This window comes from Xenopus tropicalis, chromosome 8 (genome assembly GCF_000004195.4).
Source record: "Xenopus tropicalis strain Nigerian chromosome 8, UCB_Xtro_10.0, whole genome shotgun sequence".
Lineage (NCBI taxonomy): Eukaryota > Metazoa > Chordata > Amphibia > Anura > Pipidae > Xenopus > Xenopus tropicalis.
Window position 1 is genome coordinate 126,823,877 of NC_030684.2, and position 21,212 is coordinate 126,845,088.

The 21,212-nt window shown below is 41.9% G+C and overlaps 1 protein-coding gene across 1 annotated transcript; it reads left to right on the plus strand.

The window, feature by feature from the left end:
- On the plus strand, nt 1-13,202 carry ctsk (cathepsin K). The gene is made up of 8 exons (NM_001078967.1): nt 1-23; nt 3,209-3,339; nt 4,294-4,416; nt 7,206-7,361; nt 8,017-8,235; nt 9,440-9,605; nt 9,891-9,996; nt 11,234-13,202. The coding sequence occupies exons 2-8, from the start codon at nt 3,214-3,216 to the stop codon at nt 11,331-11,333; spliced, it is 996 nt and encodes a 331-aa protein (NP_001072435.1). The 5' UTR covers nt 1-23; nt 3,209-3,213; the 3' UTR covers nt 11,334-13,202.
- The last annotated feature ends 8,010 nt before the right edge of the window (nt 13,203-21,212 follow it).

Here is a 21,212-nt window from a genome sequence, read left to right on the forward strand (position 1 = left end):
GGACTCTGCTGCTTCTCTTCCAGGTACTGTGATCAGTTTGGGCCAGAAAGTGTTCCCTTCATATTAATGTGCTGTTCTGGTTATGTATGTAAGCTTTTCTGGGTATGTACTTGAGCTTTCTAGGTATGTATGTAAGCTTTCTGGGTATGTATGTAAGCTTTCTGGGTATGTATATAAGCCGTGCAAGCTTTGTGTCCTTATAGAGTGTTTCCAGTGAGCAGTGATCTCTTTTTTAAGGTAAAAAAGAAAGTTTACATGAAAAGACCGCCGATGTCTAGTAGCCCCCTTTTGGTTGCAGCTGGAGTCCGGGCTTATTTACTTAAAAGGGAGAGTTCACCTTTATAAATTAACTTTTTAGTATGATGCAGACAGTGATGTTCTGGGACAATTTGCAGTTGGTCTTGATTTTTTTTGGTATTTATTTAGCTTTTTTTTTCAGCAGCTACCTAGTTTGGAATTTTAGCATCTATCTGATTGCTATGGTCCTCTGTACCCTAGCAACCAGGTATTGGTTTGAATGAGACAGATGAATAGTAGAGGTCCTGAATAGACTCATAAGTAATGCAAAATAACAATAAGATTGAAGCCTACAGGGCAATAATTTGTGACCCCAGGCAACTGCAATTAAGTTTAAAAAAAAAAAAAAAAAAGATAAACAATAAAAAATGAAGTTGCAAAGCATAGGGTATTCTGTAACATGCTAAACGTTAATGTAAAGGTGAGCTACAACTTTAACTGGGCATGATCAATGGGCAAGCAACCAGTCTTTATCTAGATGCTCACTCACTACTTTTATACGTACTATTGTGTCTGAGAAAGGTGTTAGTCCTTATTTCTTATTAAAAGGGAAAAGGATCTGTGAGGAGCACCCAACAGCCCTCCTCTCTGTGCTCTCTACTCCAACCTGTAAGCTGCAAGGCCCTGAACTTATCATATATCAACCAAAGATGCTGTTTGTACATATTTTGCTGCTGTTCCTATTGCAGTTATTGCTCTGAGTGGCTGGTAGTAGACTCTAGCCCACTTACATTACACTTACAGAAACAAAAACCAACAACAGTAGGTGCTAACTACTGAAACAATCAACTGAAATGGTAGCAGTAATAGCTGGGCATAGGCTGCAATACTATAATACTCAGGCTGGGTTATGGGACACTGAATGACTGGCCCACATGACACTCAATCACACATGTATATGTGCCACATGAGAGTGCATGGAGCTATTCAGCTAGATTAGCTAGACAGATAATAGAGAGACTAGATAGGAGATAGATAGATAGATAGATAGATAGATAGATAGATAGTGAGTGTATAGCCATTTAGATAGCTAGCTAGACAGATACATAATAGACAGAATAAATAGGAGATAGATAAATAGATAGATACAGACAGAGAGACAGATAGACTGTAAGCTCTTGGGCAGGGCTCTCTTCACCTCTTGTGTCGGTTATTGGTTGCTTTATATGTTACTCTGTATGTCCAATGTATGAAATGCACTTATTGTACAGCGCTGCGGAATATGTTGGTGCTTTATAAATAAATGTTAATAATAATAATAGAAATGCAGATACATGATAACTAGTAGGTGATTGATAGACAGAACTAATGAGCTGTTTGTTCACCCTTTGTTAATTTGATAATTACATGGTTATTTTATTGTGTTACAAAGGGAGTCATCTTGCTTAGCTCAGATTCCACAAAAGAGGCAATGGATAGAGCGTATGAGAAATAAATCCCAGCCCTGTTTCACTTTCATTTCTCTGCCTGCTCTGTCACTTCTCTCTCAGGGTCCTGCTGACTTAATATATCTTTATACAGTGATGGGTTCACTAGTTTTGCTCCATTAGAGCTATATAATATTGTTTATAGGGCTTACTAAAATATCCCTCAGAGACTTATTCATACTCCCAATCCTCTCTGCCCTTAGTTGCATTATTTATTAATATGTGAACATCTGTTATATATATTTAGTGAATGTAACATGTTTCCTTGTTAGGGAAACAAAGGGAAAAGTCAGTAATAGGTCACTAAATCTTTTTCTTTATACTGTAGCAGGACACTAGGCCACAGCCTAGGGCAGTAAAATTGGCATATACTGTATGTAAGTACAAAAATGCAGTGTCTTTGGCCAATGTGTATTAGGTTCAGGGCATCCCATTGTTTTCCCTCCACTAACTCAGATCTATGGAACACTAAGGGACAAGATCAGTTTGGGGAGAGGGTTTGGAAGTCACTGACAGTAGTACTACGATGAGTGCATAGTGTAGAGTGTGTGTTTCTCATTTTGTCTCACTTCTGCAGTTGTGCAGAAGTGTAAGTGCTTCCAGCTGTGAGCTTGCACCAGGAATGTGCCTTGTGACCCACTGACTCATTCAGAGATAGCACAAACAGAACTCTATCCTTTGTGGTTACTCTAGCCGTGTCTTACCGGGTCAAACCACCTTATATCCTTCTATTAAGTCTACTCATTCTGTTCTTTAAAGGAACAGTAACACCAAAAAATGAAAATGTTTTAAAGCAATTAAACTATAACGTACTGGTGCCCTGCACTGGCTAAAAGTTGTGTGTTTGCTTCAGAAAGACTACTATATATAAATCTGTTGTGTAGCCATGGGGGCAGCCATACAAGCTGAAAAAAAAATAAAAGGCACAGGTTACATAGCAGATAACAGATAAGCTCTGTAGAATACAATGGGAATCTATGCAACATATCTGTTATCTGCTGTGTAACCTGTGCCTTTTCTCCTTTTTTCACTATGAATGGCTGCCTCCATGGCTACACCAGCTTATTTATATAAAATATACCAGTGTTTCTGATGCAAACACACTACACAAAGAGAGTTCGGATTGTTTCAGGAACATTCATCTGAGAATGTGTAACAGGGAAAGCAATTAGTTGACTGCATTATCCCTGTTAAAAGCTGTTGACCCAATAAGCAGCCTTAGGTTATAATAAATACCTTTATACCTTTTTGGGAAAGATTACTTACTATTTGAGTTGGGGGTGTAAGAGTCTCCTAGAATATACATAATATACATATATATGTATATATATATTTATGTCTGTAGACAAAGTAAGCCTGTGTCTGCCATTGCCACCAGCTTTATGTTATTAGCCATTAGAAATTTCCAGAGTCATGAGAGAAAGAGCAAGGGCATTATACAAACACAATGGACTTCATTAGAACATTTCCTCCCTTTTATTTAGGAATAATGTTGTCTTTCTGCCTTCTGGCCTTGGTGCTTCCCTTGGTGAGGACAAATTTGTTTGGTGATGAAACACTGGATGCTGAGTGGGACCTGTGGAAGAGGACCTATCACAAACAGTACAATGGGCAGGTAATTATATCAGCAGGAACAACCATCATTCAGGTCATTGTAGGGCAATCTTAAAGGTGAAGTTAGAGTCATGAAATTAGAACAGATCCATGACCATAACAATCCCTTGGAGATCCACATCCCCCTAAATTATATTACATATCAAAAGCATCTCTCTCTATAATCAATGAGTTTACTGTATACTCTGCAGAAGGTCCTGATGAGGAAAAGATGTAGGTTTTCTTACCCACTGGATTATAAATATCTAAATGAAACTGAGCTTAAATAAACACAATACCGTTTGGTTAAAAATAGTTTTATTTAAGCTGATCAGGTTGTTTCTGTTCCCTCTTTTTTGTTCCCATTTTTTGTTTCATTTTCTCTATACCCTATCAACAGCTTGTGTCTCCTTTAAAACTGCTTTCAGCAATATTTGTCCTTATACTCCATTCCAATTTTGTCTGATAACTGAAACATGGAATGGATTTTTTTAACATTCTGATAAATCTGCTTTTTAATCTCTCTCACTTGAATCAGTTTATCAGTTAGATTTAAGGATATCATTCCTGGGTCTGGGCATAAGCTAAAAGGCTGATAGATGCTCTGAGGGGTGGGTCACTTCTAAGTCAACTTTTGGTATGTTATAGAATGGCTAATTATTAGCAACTTTTTAACATTTTTTTTTTTTTTAGTTTTTGTATGATCTGCTTTCCTCTTCTGATTCTTTGCAGCTTTCTTTCCGGGGTCACTGACCCCCAGAAGCCAAAAAGCAATTGCTCTATTGCTACAATATTACTGTTATAATTTACTTATTATTACTTAACGTTCTTTTTAGCCCCTCTTATTCAATTCCAATTTCTCATTCAAACCACTGCATTCTGCTAATTAGATAGTCGGTAACTTCATGATTCCTCACTAAAAATTTGGATTTGACCTGCTGAAACCTCTCTCCCTGTGTCTTTTTCATTTTGCCAGATGGATGAAGGCCTGAGACGCCTGATTTGGGAGAAAAATTTCAAAATGATCACGGCCCATAATTTAGAGTATTCTGAGGGGCTGCACACCTATGAAATGGCCATGAATCACTTAGGAGACATGGTAAGTTGACAAAGAAGCCATTTTAATGTTACAAAGCGGCACAATGAAATGTTAGGGTGAAGACAAACTGAACTACTTAATAGCAGCTACCTGTCACGGCTACTAAATGCCAGAAAATACCCTACCATAGACAATACTGAGAATAGCCTCTGCTAAAACACATGTAGAGACAATTATCAGTAAATGACCAGCATTGACTATTCCTGTAGCCATGACAAGTAGCTGCTACTAGTAGCTCTGTGTGTCTTCACCCTTAGGGCTTAATTGGGAATGTAAGTGCAGTTACATGTAATTGTGGCCACAAGGGGGATTAGAGTCTGGTGCAATCGCGCTTGCATTTTGGTGCAAATCATGCATCAGGGGCGCTTGTGTGCAATGCATTCAATCAGATTAGGCAGGTGCAATGGCACTTGGTAGAAGTATCTTTAATAAACAATGTAATTTTGCTACACCTGCAGTTATGTTATTGTTACCACACCTACAGTTATGGTCATAAATAAGCCCTATTGTCTCAACTAAATACTCCAACCTTATGCATATAATGATGGAACATGTAGCCTTCAGATGGTTCTGTGCTATGCAGAGAGATAATAATAACTCATTTTAAAACATACGGTTGGTTATAAAGCAGCCATAGATTACTGGTATTCACGTGCCCTTTTCAGCCACTTACTTTTAAGTCATTTTTAGAGTAACATCAATGTAACATAATTTGCTCTTATGGGGTCAGTATAAAAGATTCTAATTATTGTGCGTATTTAACAGCTATTTACATTTCAGGTTTTATTGGAACTGACCTGTATTAAATAGACTAATGCCCAGGAATTTTACTGAATTCACATTTTTTTAAATGTACCAAACATACCTGACAAGTTAATTATGTAATATGATAAAGGTTTCAAGATTTGCTGAAGGTTTAGTTATCCACAGCAGCCAATCAGAAGATAGCAATTACTGTAAAGGTGGCCACACACGTGGCGATCTGACGATGGTCGCACGAAAGATCGTCAGATTCGCCACTTACCTTCAGGGCTGAAACAGGCAGATAAGGAGGTAGAAACAATAGGATTTCTACCTCCTTCTGCCGATTCAGCGCTGAAGGCAGATTTTGGTCAGGCGCCTTCTATGGTTCCCGATCAAAATCTTTTAATTGGCCCGATCGGCGAGTCGACCGATATCAGCAGGTTCCTGCGATATCGGTCGACTTGCCATACACGCATCGAATATCGTACAAAACGAGGTTTTGTACGATATTATCAGTGCGTGTATGGCCAGCTTAAGCAAGGATGTGATTAATTGTTATGTGTTACAAGCAGTGATGGGTAAATCTGTCACAAAAATTTGCAAAACGCATTTACGTTAATGGGCTTTTTCCAAACTATGTAACTTCTTTTTTTTTTTTTACAATACATTGGAGTCTATGGGTGTGTTTTTTTTTTTTTTAAGCAAAACCTGGCAAAATGTTTGCCCATTACTAGATACAATACCTAGGCAAAGGGCGTAACTCGTATTTCATTACCCATAAAGAGTTTCAGGGGTTTATAATGCACATAATTTCACTGACTATTGTTCTTAGAGCTACAGTTAATGTGGCATTTTTACATATTTTGGGATAGGGGCCCATCTTTATAATTTTTCTTCAGAGCCCAACAATGCCTTAAACAGGGGCCCTCAAACTACGGCCCCCCCACGATCATTTACTCACCCCCTTATGCGTCCTCACCCCTGGCTACCACGTCAGACGCGGTGATGTGACACACTGGAGCCAAGGACAACGCTGACACAGGTAGTAGCCAGGGGTGAGGACACAGCTGGGGTGGGAGACGGTAAATGACCATGGGCCGTAGTTTGAGGACCCTTGAGGGCACAATGAGACGCGCTGGGAGCTGACATGGCTGACCTGTATGTGAAGCTGGGTAAGCTAATCTGAAACTGGGGAAAGCCGGGTGATATGATGTTTTTAAGGCTAAGAGGATGTGGAGGTATTCTGGTGTAGATTAGTAAGGTGTAAAGGCCTGCAAAGATTTGTGAACTACAATTCCCAGCATTACTAGGTGTTGTGGAGGGTTGTTTGGGTTCTAGTTTGTGGTATAAATCTGTAATTCCCACTACATACAGTTAAAGGGCTATCTCACATGGGTGTAACAGTCCAGCTGTTATTGCACAAACAATGTGAACTTTGTGCTTTCTTCGTATTACCATGGTTATCTTAATATCTGATGGGGGAGCAAAAGTCCAGGTTGTACATTTAATTTTAAGAGCACATCAGCCCTGAGATGCTTCAAAATAGCAAACAAGACAATGCAAACTGAAGCATATTGCACATATGTAGTAATATCACAATTGCTCGCTTTTTTTTCAAACTATAGTCCACCCCCCCCCAACAGTCTGAGAGACTGTGAACTGGCCCCGTTTAAAAAGTTTGAGGACCCCTGCCTTAAAGCATCCCTCTTTTCAATATTAATTGTTAGCATTTTGCGTCTCTTGGGAATTGAGTGGTCTAGGAATATAAAGGTGCAGCACCTACATATGTGTATGGGAAACAGATTTTTCCCCTGATGCTTGGGGATTAAGGAAGCAGATTTACCTGTTGGGCTTAGTTAGTTCTATTTATGCCAAGCCTTTCAGTACTTATGGGAGAAAGGGATCTATTGGATACCCAATAATAAATAATCTATATTTGCAGGCCATGGATACTAAATGTATGGGTGAATACAAGTGGCTAATATTAAAGCAGATAATGCTGGAATGGTAGACCAGTGATTTAATCTGTGTCCTTTCTCTTGAAGACCAGTGAGGAGGTTGTGAGGACAATGACTGGCCTGTGGGTTCACAGACGAAACAGGTCAACCAACTTCACGTCTGAGGATAACACAGCACAAGAGAAGATCCCTGATTCCATTGATTACAGGAAAAAAGGTTATGTCACGCCCATCAGAAATCAGGTAACTGCTCTTGGCTTTTACTATTTATCATTAAACTCTACTTAAAAGAAAGACTTAAGTTGGATAGACTGACATCTGGGCTACCATACACCAAGAGTAATTTACAAACTATGAGCAAATTACCAGGAGGCAATATAAAATGTGAATTTAATAATTTCCCCTTTGATCTATTTGTGGCTTGGGTTGCCAGACATTGTAGCACTGCATGGATTAAAACAAAAAGCTAGACTCTAAGGTACTGGAGTGTTTTGGAAAGAAATACAGGACAGACAATTCATTCCATTGGTCCAGTTTACATATTGAAGTAAACTTTCTATAGGAAGTGTGTCCTTCAGAAAGCTGTTTAGTTGTAACTAAAACCCCAGGCTCTTTAAGGAGGTCACAGAGCAGGGAGGCTAAAATACTTGCCCAATGAACAAACTACAGAGTGCCTACTACTGAATATCTACTGAGCAATAGCTTTTGAAGTGGGTATCTGACAGATGTGGGTAGGCTAACTCTTTACTCATCATGACAAAGAATACAAAATAATTCCTGTTTTTAAAGATGTAGGGGGTCACGATAAAATTTTATAAACTTTAAGTTTATCATGCTGTCTTGTCTTGTAGGGACTACTGTACATTGGTTTTGTAACTTATCTCCTTTACTTTTACAGGGTTCCTGTGGTTCCTGCTGGGCTTTTAGCTCAGTTGGGGCTCTGGAAGGACAACTGAAGAAGAAAAAAGGAAAACTTGTGGATCTCAGTCCTCAAAACCTGGTTGATTGTGTCAAAAAGAATGATGGATGTGGAGGAGGCTACATGACCAATGCCTTTGAGTATGTTCGAGATAACAAGGGGATTGACTCGGAGAACGCTTATCCATATGTTGGAGAGGTGAGACCTCTTCCAAACACATCAAACCTGAGAGGTCTTTGAATTCAAACTATATTTGAATTAAAAAAAAACTTTTTTAAAGTACAATTTGATCCTTTGCCTAGCAGTATATTATCTGCTTGTTTAATGTTTCTTAAATTTTTTAATTCCTGTAAATGCCTTCATCTGTCAGTATGCATTCTTTGAATTTGTAAGGGTCGGTGAGAATGCAAGTGTGTAGCTTGGTGTGACCATGTGAGCAAAAAGCTATGTCTAAGTGAGCATAATTCCATATTCCAATTTTAAGAAAGCAGCTGGTTTTAGACTATAGTTGCCCATAAAATAGAAGATCTACTTATTTTGACATCATAGGTGGTGGACCAAATCTGTTCCTTTGACCCCTGGGCCAAGGATAAGATTACAGTAGGGATCCCATAGAGACAAGACCACATTTACGGCCCTTACCATTCCAGCCAGTCCAATATAACCCTGTAGAAACAAGTTAATGGGCCATCAAAAAAACAAACTGTGCTGCTGCTCACTACAGTATCTCTTCCGTGATCGGTAACAGATATATTGCTCTGTAGTGTGACATGGGAACTGCAAAGCAAAAATTCTAGAAACAGGTCATGCAGAATAGAATAATGCATTGAGGTTCTGTCTACATGACTGTGTGTGAAAGACTTTTTAGGGGTCATATTCTATCTGCAAGGCAGGGTGTAAAGTATAAAATGCAGGTGCAAACCACTGTGTTTTTTGCACCCTGCCCTGTACTGTAGGAGTGTAGAGACCTTTGCATGTCCCATGAATAAAGTGTTGCCTGTATTCAGCAGCATTATTATCATGAAGGGTGGGGGAGAGTCACGTTAAGGCAGGTGGTAATGTCCATAATAGAGCAAAGAGACCTAAGTGTGCCCAATGTATACGACTGCCTATGTAAAGACACAAGTGCTATAGCAGCACTAAGGGGTTTAAAAAGAGCATTTGCAATTAAAGAACATTCAACCATCATTTGTGTCCAGGGTCTTGGCACTACTGGAAATTCAGCACTAGGTAGCCAGATCCCAAACACAAGTTGGCTTTGAATGAGCATCAAAGGGGCATTCTTTTGCACCCTTAATGCTTTATCACTTTCATTTAGGGCCGTAGTAAATGATCCCTTTTATATCAATGCACTGTTGTTTATCATTTATGTTAAAATCACAAATATTTTCTTTTCATACAGGATCAGGAATGTATGTACAATGCAACTGGTAAAGCAGCCAGTTGTAAAGGTTTCAAGGAGGTCCAAGAAGGCAGTGAAAAAGCATTAAAGAAGGCAGTGGGCTTGGTGGGGCCTGTATCAGTGGGTATAGATGCCGGTCTCTCAAGCTTTCAGTTTTACAGCAAAGGTATGTGGGACTCATGTATGAGAAGCAGAAGAGCAAATCTATCTCCTATAGTTGGGAATGCCATCTGGTTGCATTCCGTTCTCTACCTAACATTATGTTTGAAAACAAACACTGAGTAAAGACTTATATATATCTCAAACTCCCATATTTTTTTATATACAACATTTCTCGGAGCTTTCCACTCATCCCTTGCGCGACCAGTATAATCTGCCCCATTGCTGGCATGGATTTATTTATTTGATTGGCTGTTTTTCTTGTAACCCTTATTTCTTATGTCATTTACAGGTGTTTACTATGACAAAGATTGTAATGCTGAGAATATAAACCATGCAGTCCTCGCTGTGGGCTATGGAACGCAAAAGAAAACTAAATACTGGATTGTAAAGAACAGGTAAATAAATCACTGATGTCTGTGAGACTCTCAGGAAATACTATTGGAACAATTAGTTTGTGGCATTTTGTGGCTCACTCTGGGCAGCATATGGGTTCTACTACTGCTCACTTGCAACCAAGGATGGGCCTTCGTTTGATTTGCTTGAATGGTTTAAATACAACATGTGATGCAGAATCACCCAGAGGGGCCACAGAGGTTCTAAACCAATCAGTACACAGTTTAAGAACAGGAAGAGGCAAATACATATGTCAAAATAGAAACAATATTGAGCACGAATTGGGCAACACAGACTCTTGGATACATCACTCAGGCTCAGGGTCAATTACAGCATTAGAGTGTGATTCAATAGGTGCAGTGAGGGGATCTGTAATCATCAATGCTGGTGCTTACTCCAAGGCTTCCTAGGGACAGATTTACAAAACTGTGTGCTAAATTGCACCATTACACATCACAGGAAAAATCTGATCTTTTTAATTTTCTTGTGCTGGTAGTAGTCTGATGAAAAATAATTGCTGATTGGCTGCTATGGGCAACTGCATTGGGGTGTTTTAGCCCCTATGTTAGTTAATATTCCCTCTTGAGACATTTTGTCCTGTACTTTGCACCTTAGGGTCCATTTCCAAATATGGGTGCTCCAATAAACAAATAAATTGGCCATAGCAACCACTTGGCAGTTTGTTTTGTGTAATGTAGCAGTAAAATCACTCAAGTTGAATGGAACACGTATAGGCATATTGTACCTTTAGTTTCCTTGCTGAGATCAGCACCTGCTCCCTGTCACTATAATATTTGTGAGTTCAGTTCCCCCACATAGAAATTGTAGGGGACAGATGGTGTGTTAAGCGGAGGGTACAAAAAAAACATTGCTCCCAGGGGCCCTTGCACACTCCAATGAGGCAACTGAAGGCAACACACAGTATCCCTGATAGTTCATGGGTGCTAGGCAGCTGCCCCCCAATCCCCATGGCACACAACCAGGTGGGAAACCAACTCACTGACCCTATTTCCTGTATCTCATTCTATACAATTGTGTGTGTGCGCCCATTAATGCACTGAGTTAATCTATAAATACAACTGTTCATTAATTAACTAATTTTAACCTTTTATTACAGTAATATTTCATCATTCTAACAAGCAATTGCATCTAGTAGTATGTCTAAGTACTCAGTCCATGATAAGTTCTGTAATAAATGGTTTGCCACCCCAGTATAATCCCTGCCTTATGTCTTTTCAGTTGGGGAGAAGACTGGGGGAATAAAGGCTACATTCTAATGGCCAGAGAGAAGGATAATGCCTGTGGCATTTCAAGTTTGGCCAGTTACCCTGTTATGTGATCGATCGTCTACCTGGCAGATAAAAAAGAACGGCTCCAGTATAAAGAAAAAAGCAGCCAGACCGGTCTCTCTTCATGTTTAACCCTTTCCTCTGCACTGACATCAGACATGTTTATTCCTTTTATCTTTATCCTGTACATTCACATGATCGATGGCACGCTGCCCACGGGATGTGTTATCTCACCTGTCCTTACAGTCATGAGGATACACACACCCATATCTGTAGGCAGTGTCACATAGCTAGAACACAATACTGCCCTACCTACACTCAGCTGTTAAAGGGGAAGTACCATCTAGAAGTAGAATTCCAATAATATATGAATGGCTAGTAGTGCATCAGTGGGACACATTGGTCCCTCCCGCCACCATCTCATTATGTGCCATGTCAGCACAGAGAGGCACAGTGTGAGACTGGCGGCCAGGGGAATTCTGTAATGTTTAGCAATAAATATGTTGGCATTGTGCAGAGACCGATGTTCCTTTCCTGCTGCTCTAGGGCACTCTGCACAGAAAGCATGGCACAAGTAATAAAAAGTCTAACCCAGAAACAGCTTATGCCCCCTCCTAAAGAACTGCTGCCTGAATTGTTGCAGGGGGTCATTAAACATATACCAATACTATGTATATAATTATGATTTTTTATGTTTAGGGAAGTAATATGGACTTGTTTCATAGAAATCTGGAGCAGCAGGGCTGTTCTCCATAGATATTAGTGTTGTTAGTTTCCATCACATACCCCACCTAGTGGCACAATGATAGAAATATCAGTGACCAGGCAAAACCCTTTGGAGCTGATTTACAAAAGTGCTAAACTGGCAAGTGTAGTTGTCAGTAGCAACCAATCAGCAATATATTTTGAACGGTTTTCTAGCAAGGTTCCGAATGTATCGCCCCTTGTTTAATTCAGCTTTTATGTTTGTAAATCAGCCCAAAGCAGCACTCTAATGCAGCCACTGACCTTTTTTTGTTCATAGCATTGATAATTTTACTAGAGCGCTAAATACATTGTTTCTTTGCAGATATAGACAGGGTTGGACTGGGCCGCCGGGACACTGGGAAAAATCCCGGTGGGCCTCGGCCCTAGTGGGCCCCAGTCCAACCTTTGCTGGCGCTTCCCCTACTGACTGTTCCTCCCCTGACGCGTTCAATTTATATGCGCTCGGGGAGGACGTCGAGTGGGGGCCCTGCAAGGGGATTTAGGGGGCCCCTGGGGGGGTAGGAGACACGACTTGCGGGGGCACCTGCAGGGCCCCTGGGGCGGGAGCCCCGGTGGGCCCCGCACCCCCCAGTCCAACTCTGGATATAGAGGTTGACTTAAGTTTGATGATTGACTTGTATTATGGATTCAATACATGACTTTGTTTAAATGACAAGGAGTCACCATATAGGCAGTTGATAGTATGTCAGAGCTTCCTGCTTTGGAGCTCTCATTGTATACAGTACTGAACCACCTATTCCCTTTGCTTTCTTGTTGAATTAGTTTTTCAAGAAACTTTAAAGGGATAGTTCACCTTTAAATTAACTTTAAGTATGATGCATACATTGGTATTCTAAGACAATTTTCATTTGGTCTCAATTTTTCATTATTTTTTTGTAAGTTATTTAGAGTTTTGTTCAGCAGCTCTTCAGTTTGGTATTTTAGAAGCTACCTCATTGCCACGGTGCAATTTACCCTAGCAACCAGGCAGTTGCCTGAGCAAGAGTTGAGACTATGAATGGAGGGCCTTAATAAAAACATAACTAATAAAAAGTAACAATAACAATGAAATTGTAGCCTCACAGAGCAATCGTTTTTAGCTGCTGGGATCAGTGACCCCCCATTCAAATCCTAGGAAGAGCCAGAAGAGGAAGGCAAATAAGTAAAAAAAATAAAAAAAAAATAAAAAAATTGCAAAGTTCCTAAGAATTGGACATTCTATAACATACTAAAAGTTTACATGAAGGTGAACCACCCCTTTAGGAAAAGCATTAACTTGCAAATAGATTAATAGTTTGTGTTGCAAAAACCTGTATTAAAAACCAAAGATCCCTGCAATCCTGGCTAGTTGTTACCATTAAAGAGCTTCCTATATACAGGGAGCCACACATTCATTTTAACATATATGCGTGTTTTACCTGTTTACCCCACAGGGTGTGGGGCTTAAGGCCAGTTGCCCAAAGGATAATAGGTTCCTGTGTAAAATATTTGAACATGTAACCTGTAACATAGAAGTGCAGTAGCCTGATGTACTGTATTGCTGTCAGATAACTTAATTACTATGTGTTTCCTGGATGATATAGGCCTATCTGTTACTATCTAGGCATATGATTCCAAGCTCAGTGTCACCCAAACAAGAGTCCAAATGTCACAGGTTTCTGGTTCTCAGCTATGCACATTACCCTGCTTAACTACTGCTTATTGTGCCCTGATGGGGATATTTGTGTTATGTATTGCTCATTTCATGCATCAGTCCTTTGAACAGCCACCTAACCACCCACTGCTGTAAGCCTACAGCCAACAAGTAGGTAGAGAGGGAACATTTTCAGTGAATTGCAGATATCTAAGTAGCTGCAAGCAGAAAATCATTTTATTGTATTTGGTTGCTGCACTCTGTTTATTTCATTCACTATCTGCTCTGTCCTTTTAATTGTTTTACAGATTAAGCTTGTGAAGCACGTGAACGTTGATTCCTATAAGACAAAGCTATCTCCAGAGTCAGAATACTCAATGTTTAGGTAGGGTGGTGCAGCTTAAGGGCTCTGGCACACGGGGAGATTAGTCGCCCTCGACAAATCTCCCTGTTTGCGGGTGACTAATCTCCCCGAATTGCCATCCCACCGGCGACAATGTAAGTCGCCTGTGGGATGGCACATGCTGCACAGGCGATTTCGGCAAATCGCCGAAGTTTCCTCGCGAGGCATTTTTGGTGATTTGCCGAAATCGCGCCGCTGCGTGTGCCATCCCACCGGCGACTTACATTGTCGCCGGTGAAATGGCAACTGATGGCAACTCGGGAGATTAGTCACCCGCGAACAGGGAGATTTGTCGCGGGTGACTTATCTCCCCGTGTGCCAGAGCCCTAATACAGGAACAAACGTGCCCCCCTCTGTAAAGGAATAGTTTGCACTGGCAGCTCCCAGTAAATACATATGTGGTTATATATAACGTTTGTGATCTGAACTGAGTGCAGGATTCTCTCTTTTGATGAACGCTTTTCTAAAAACATTTCCGGCCCAATATGTGATGCTTGTTTTGTTTTTTGCATTAATGACATGCATTTCATTTCTTGATTTTAAATAAAAAAAATGAAAATAAGTGTTTTTGGTTTAACAATGACTATTAACAGTTACCAAGTGATGTATGGGAGGATATGGAGTGTAAGAAGGAAAGCGTAAGAGAGAGGTGTCATTGTGTAAGTGATGAATATATTGGGCTAGACATGGCTTAGAGTTTAAGGAGAAGTGCCACAACCAATGAAGCAGAACCCATCAACCCACCCAGATTATATTCCAGGCAAGGGCAGAATAGAAAGTATAAGGGACCATGGCTAATCCATAATAGGTTGTGGCTGGGGTGTAACAAGGTTAATTAAGGTTATTATTAATTTAATAGTTATAGCTATGATGGTACAAAGAGTAAAGGAGTTTCCATTCGTCACAATGGAATATTTTTCTGCAAACTTAAATCTTGGTGTTGTTTATTTTTAAAATCCAAAATACAGACTGAGGGGTCCACTAGAGGCAGGAACCCCAGACTGCTAGCTCCAGGTGTTCTGCACCGGGGGCAACTATCCTCTGCTTCCTTACCAATTGCTCTTAGTCTGATAGGAGACCCACACAGTTCATGAAATATTGTATGAACAAGCCTATCTCTAGAGGAAACCAAGACTTTGTGGCAGCCATCAGGAGAATCATCCTAGCCATCTTGTGTGAACTGTGGGGAATCTTTGTACCCAGTGGGTGTTTGCCATGTCAGGCAGTTTTGGATTAGAGGCCACAGGGGCTGAAATAGCCTAGATACAAGTACTAATAGTATTTGGGATATAGAGGATATGTTTAAGATGAATGATCCATCACTGTTTTACAATATAATAGAGTTTCTAGTAATAAACATGAGTAATAGTCACATTTGCAAGACATGCAAACGTGCTCCAACAGTGCAGGGAAGAGTTAGAAGGTAGATCAATAGGAATGGGTTTCAGGATGGCGCCTTACAAGTGATAGAAGGGACATATTGGATGAGAATAATGTTCATTTGAAGGAAGGCTGTAAGTTTCCTTTGGATGGACCTGTAAACTCCTGGAAACTAGGAGCTGGTTGGTGTAATGAAAAATAGAATTGGGTGACACTAACTTACTCACTAGTGCTAGTTACCTAAGCTAGAGTCACCTATATACTGCCTATGTCCATATGCTTCCTTTTCTTCTGTGTACGCTAAATGATGGTGTTTAAATCTATTACTTTCTTATTAAGAATATGGGCACTGGTTGACATCAGACTATGCAAGGTGAGAAAGTCTCTTAAATAGGAGATTGGTTGTAAAACTGTATTGGGGGGACCATAGCAGATCCCATGACACTGTGCCTATAAGGCAGTGGTCTTCATATGCGCGGCCCGTTGATCCGTACCTTTAACCACGCAACGCATTTATTCGCACCTTTATACGTGTGGCCCGCATATTCACCATGGCCGGGAAAAGAGGCAGCCCACTTGAAAGCTGCCCAGCCCCGGCACTGGGATACATTCTGGTGGTTGGGGATCCCTGCTTATAAGGTGTCTGGTAGGAATAGGCCAGGGGCAGGCAAATGTACAAACGGATATCCTTATCACAGAGGGGATGAGTGAATATAAACAGCAAGCAGGGCTGGTTTCCCTCAGGGAGCCCAGGTTATAAGACCACCACTTATCTGGGTTCTCTGGTCAGTATGAAAACTAGAATGGGGCCCCAATGAAAATAGAAAGAATAGGTACTTGGCCGGGTCCACAATCCACCCAGCCATGCCCCAAATCTGCCTGCAACCCCACCTTATTCATAAATATTATGGAGCATAATGAGTACAACGGCAGGGTGAAGCAATGCAGGCCCGACCTCCAAGCAGTTCTTGTGGGTCGCGGGTGAGTTTGGGCTGAGTCCTCCCTTCCCTGCCCGTGCCCAGCAGCCTGTATTTATAGGTGCACACCTGCCTGCCCCCTTTGTGGCATCACGGATGGGCAGGTCTATAAATATAGGCAACTTGCTGGGTCGGGCATGGGGTTGGGAGCAAGTTGGTTAGGGACAGGTGCCGACCCGCACATTGCTACTCACTAACACCTAGGCCTGTGACACAACCTTCCTAATTAGGTTATTATATACTGATACATAAGGAATGATTCCACCTCCATAGCAGTGCTCTAATTCCCATAAGACTGATAGCAGTGCTGCCCTCTCTTGATTAAATCTACTCAGTGCAGCATTTCCATTGGTTCTACAAAAGTCCAGTCTATCACCGACTAGACCATAAATGTGTACATGGGATTCAGCACTAGTTGTACTAAAAATTAAGAAATGCGAGTTTTATTTTGTGCTTTATCAAAAGGCGAAAACAATTAACAGTGCAAGAAATGTTGCACCCAGCACCACTGCTGCTGCAGGAAAGGCTGCTGGGTAACAGTGAGCAGCAGTGATCCTGTACTTAGGGGTCTGTATCCCAATCCTGAAAGTGTGTGTGGGTAATAGTAAGTTGCAAATGATAGTCAATTATTATCCCTTGCTTGGTAGCACTTAATCATTGAATTACAGTATTTATAATTTTTAGTGGTGCTTGCGAAGCAAAGAATCACTACTGTTATCTCACAGGCTTATTTTTCTTCTTCTTCCGTACAAAAGTTTGGCGCGTAACTAGTCCCGCAACGTTTGTCGTAGACCCATGAGTGAGGTGTCAAACCGTGCGGCTTATTCGGGAACGGGGTGTTATGACTTTTCTGAGGGGTGGGCGGATAATTGCCCCAGCAGGGGGCAATTAACCACCGTTTGTCGTAGACCCATGAGTGAGGTGTCAAACCGTGCAGCTTATTCGGGAACGGGGTGTTATGACTTTTCTGAGGGGTGGGCAGTTAATTGCCACAGCAGGGGGATATTAACCACCGTTTGTCGTAGACCCATGAATGAGGTGTCAAACTGTGCAGCTTATTCGGGAATGGGGTGCTATGACTTTTCTGAGGGGTGGGCGGTTAATTGCCCCAGCAGGGGGCAATTACCTACCGTTTGTCGTAGACCCATGAATGAGAGGCTATTAACCGCCCACCCCTTATAAAAGTCATAGCACCCCATTCCCGAATAAGCCGCACGGTTTGACACCTCATTCATGGGTCTACGACAAACGGTGGTTAATTGCCCCCTGCTGGGACAATTAATCACCTACCCCTCAGAAAAGTCATAGCACCCCATTTCCAAATAAGCCGCACGGTTTGACACCTCATTCATGAGTCTACGACAAACAGTGGTTAATTGCCCCCTGCTGGGGCAATTAACTGCCCACCCCTCAGAAAAGTCATAACACCCCATTCCCGAATAAGCTGCACGGTTTGACACCTCATTCATGGGTCTACAACAAACGGTGCTTAATTGCCCCCTGCTGGGGCAATTAACCGCCCACCCATCAGAAAAATCAGCACCCCATTCCCGAGTAAGCTGCACGGTTTGACACCTCATTCATGGGTCTACGAGAAACTGGTTAATTGCCCCCTGCTGGGGCAATTAACCGCCCAACCCCTAGAAAAGTCATAGCACCCCATTCTCGAATAAGCCGCATGGTTTGAAACCTCATTCATGGGTCTACGACAAATGGTGGTTAATTGCCCCCTGCTGGGGCAATTAACCTTCCACCCCTCAGAAAAGTCATAGCACCCCATTCCCGAATAAGCCGCACAGTTTGACACCTCATTCATGGGTCTACGACAAACGGTGGTTAATTGCCCCCTGCTGGGGCAATTAACCGCCCACCCCTCAGAAAAGTCATAGCACCCCATTCCCGAATAAGCCGCACAGTTTGACACCTCATTCATGGGTCTACGACAAACGGTGGTTAATTGCCCCCTGCTGGGGCAATTAAACGCCCACCCCTCAGAACAGTCATAGCACCCTATTCCCGAATAATCCACACGGTTTGACACCTCATTCGTGGGTCTATGACAAACGGTGGTTAATTGCCCCCTGCTGGGGCAATTAAACGCCCACCCCTCAGAAAAGTCATAGCACCTCATTCCCGAATAAACCACACGGTTTGACACCTCATTCATGGGTCTATGACAAACGGTGGTTAATTGTCCCCTGCTGGGGCAATTAACCACCCATCCCTCAGAAAAGTCATAGCACCCCATTCCCGAATAAGCCGCACGGTTTGACACCTCATTCATGGGTCTACGACAAACGGTGGTTAATTGCCCCCTGCTGGGGCAATTAACCGCCCACCCCTCAGAAAAGTCATAGCACCCCATTCCCGAATAAGCCGCACAGTTTGACACCTCATTCATGGGTCTACGACAAACGGTGGTTAATTGCCCCCTGCTGGGGCAATTAAACGCCCACCCCTCAGAAAAGTCATAGCACCCTATTCCCGAATAATCCACACGGTTTGACACCTCATTCGTGGGTCTATGACAAACGGTGGTTAATTGCCCCCTGCTGGGGCAATTAAACGCCCACCCCTCAGAAAAGTCATAGCACCTCATTCCCGAATAAACCACACGGTTTGACACCTCATTCATGGGTCTATGACAAACGGTGGTTAATTGTCCCCTGCTGGGGCAATTAACCACCCATCCCTCAGAAAAGTCATAGCACCCCATTCCCGAATAAGCCGCACGGTTTGACACCTCATTCATGGGTCTACGACAAACGGTGGTTAATTGCCCCCTGCTGGGGCATTTAACCGCCCACCCCTTAGAAAAGTCATAGCACCCTATTCCCGAATAATCCACACGGTTTGACACCTCATTCGTGGGTCTATGACAAACGGTGGTTAATTGCCCCCTGCTGGGGCAATTAAACGCCCACCCCTCAGAAAAGTCATAGCACCTCATTCCCGAATAAACCACACGGTTTGACACCTCATTCATGGGTCTATGACAAACGGTGGTTAATTGCCCCCTGCTGGGGCAATTAACCGCCCACCCCTAGAAAAGTCATTGCACCCTATTCCCGAATAAGCCGCACAGTTTGACACCTCATTCGTGGGTCTACAACAAACGGTGGTTAATTGCCCCCTGCTGGGGCATTTAACCGCCCACCCCTTAGAAAAGTCATAGCACCCCATTCCCGAATAAGCCACACGGTTTGACACATCATTCGTGGGTCTACGACAAACGGTGGTTAATTGCCCCCTGCTGGGGCAATTAACCGCCCACCCCTCAGAAAACTCATAGCACCCCATTCCCGAATAAGCTGCACGGTTTGACACCTCATTTGTGGGTCTACGACAAACGGTTGTTAATTGCCCCCTGCTGGGGCAATTAACCACCCGCCCCATAGACAAGTCATAGCACCCCATTCCCAAATAAGCCGCATGGTTTGACACCTCATTCATGGGTCTACGACAAACGGTGGTTAATTGCCCCCTGCTGGGGCAATTAACCGCCCACCCCTCAGAAAACTCATAGCACCCCATTCCCGAATAAGCTGCACGGTTTGACACCTCATTTGTGGGTCTACGACAAACGGTTGTTAATTGCCCCCTGCTGGGGCAATTAACCACCCGCCCCGTAGACAAGTCATAGCACCCCATTCCCGAATAAGCTGCACGGTTTGACACCTCATTTGTGGGTCTACGACAAACGGTTGTTAATTGCCCCCTGCTGGGGCAATTAACCACCCGCCCCGTAGACAAGTCATAGCACCCCATTCCCAAATAAGCCGCATGGTTTGACACCTCATTCATGGGTCTACGACAAACGGGGGTTAATTGTCCCCACTCACATTTTCTTCAGGAAATGTACCTCTCTAGTTATTATTAAAGTTCCCCCCAAAGGAGTAAATATATTTTTTTTTTTTTAAGTGCAGCTTGTCTTATTTCTGGCTACACTATAGTAAGGGTTAAACATAATGAATGATGGCTACTGAATCCAGGCTGCATCTTGCAGGTGTATAAGCAGCATTGTGACTCATAGTGCAGCCAGTCAGTGTCACTGGGGATACATGTGATGTCACAATGGCTCATGATGCAGATCAGTATGTCACAGTCTTGTGACAGTTCAGTTGGAGGTTAGCTAGCGACCGGTACAGACCTGCGCTGTGCCTTTCTGCTACCAACAGCTACTTTTAAAAACTTTTTAGCGTTTTCTATTGAATTACTGTAAGTGTATGGTTTTATATACGTTTTTTTATTCATAATACTTATATGAATGTGTTATATTATGGCTACTTAGACACAGACATTTGTTATGCATTTACAACACACACAAATGCATATATTGTGCTTATAAGTATATATATATATATATATATATAATATAGTCTATGTATATATTAATGTATATATGAGTTTTTGTAAACGTACATAATGCCCGTCAACTGCACGAAAATGCTAAGTCTAAATACACATATTCATCAAACAGAGAGATCAGTTCATGTATTCATTAATTACAGATTAATCACAAGGAGATAATAAGATGGACACAGTCACTATTGACACTATTTTATTCTAGTCTAATGATTTAGTTTTTATTGGAGCACTAATTGCCCAACCATGGCTTTATAATGAGTTGTGTAATAGCACTTCCACATCCTTTGTATCAATATATCTTTAATATCAATATAGGGAATAACAATAGGTGGCGCAGTATAAACGCTGTACGAGTATGGGACCTGTTTTCCAGATAAGGGATATTTATTTGTAATTTGGATTAGCTTTTCTAGCATTGTTG

Bases quoted from the DNA above. Each gene is read 5' to 3' on its own strand.
- ctsk (NM_001078967.1), top strand. From the start codon at position 3,214: ATGTTGTCTTTCTGCCTTCTGGCCTTGGTGCTTCCCTTGGTGAGGACA. The intron at 7,362-8,016 runs GTAACTGCTCTT...TTACTTTTACAG, and splicing joins TCACGCCCATCAGAAATCAG to GGTTCCTGTGGTTCCTGCTG. The intron at 9,997-11,233 runs GTAAATAAATCA...ATGTCTTTTCAG, and splicing joins TACTGGATTGTAAAGAACAG to TTGGGGAGAAGACTGGGGGA.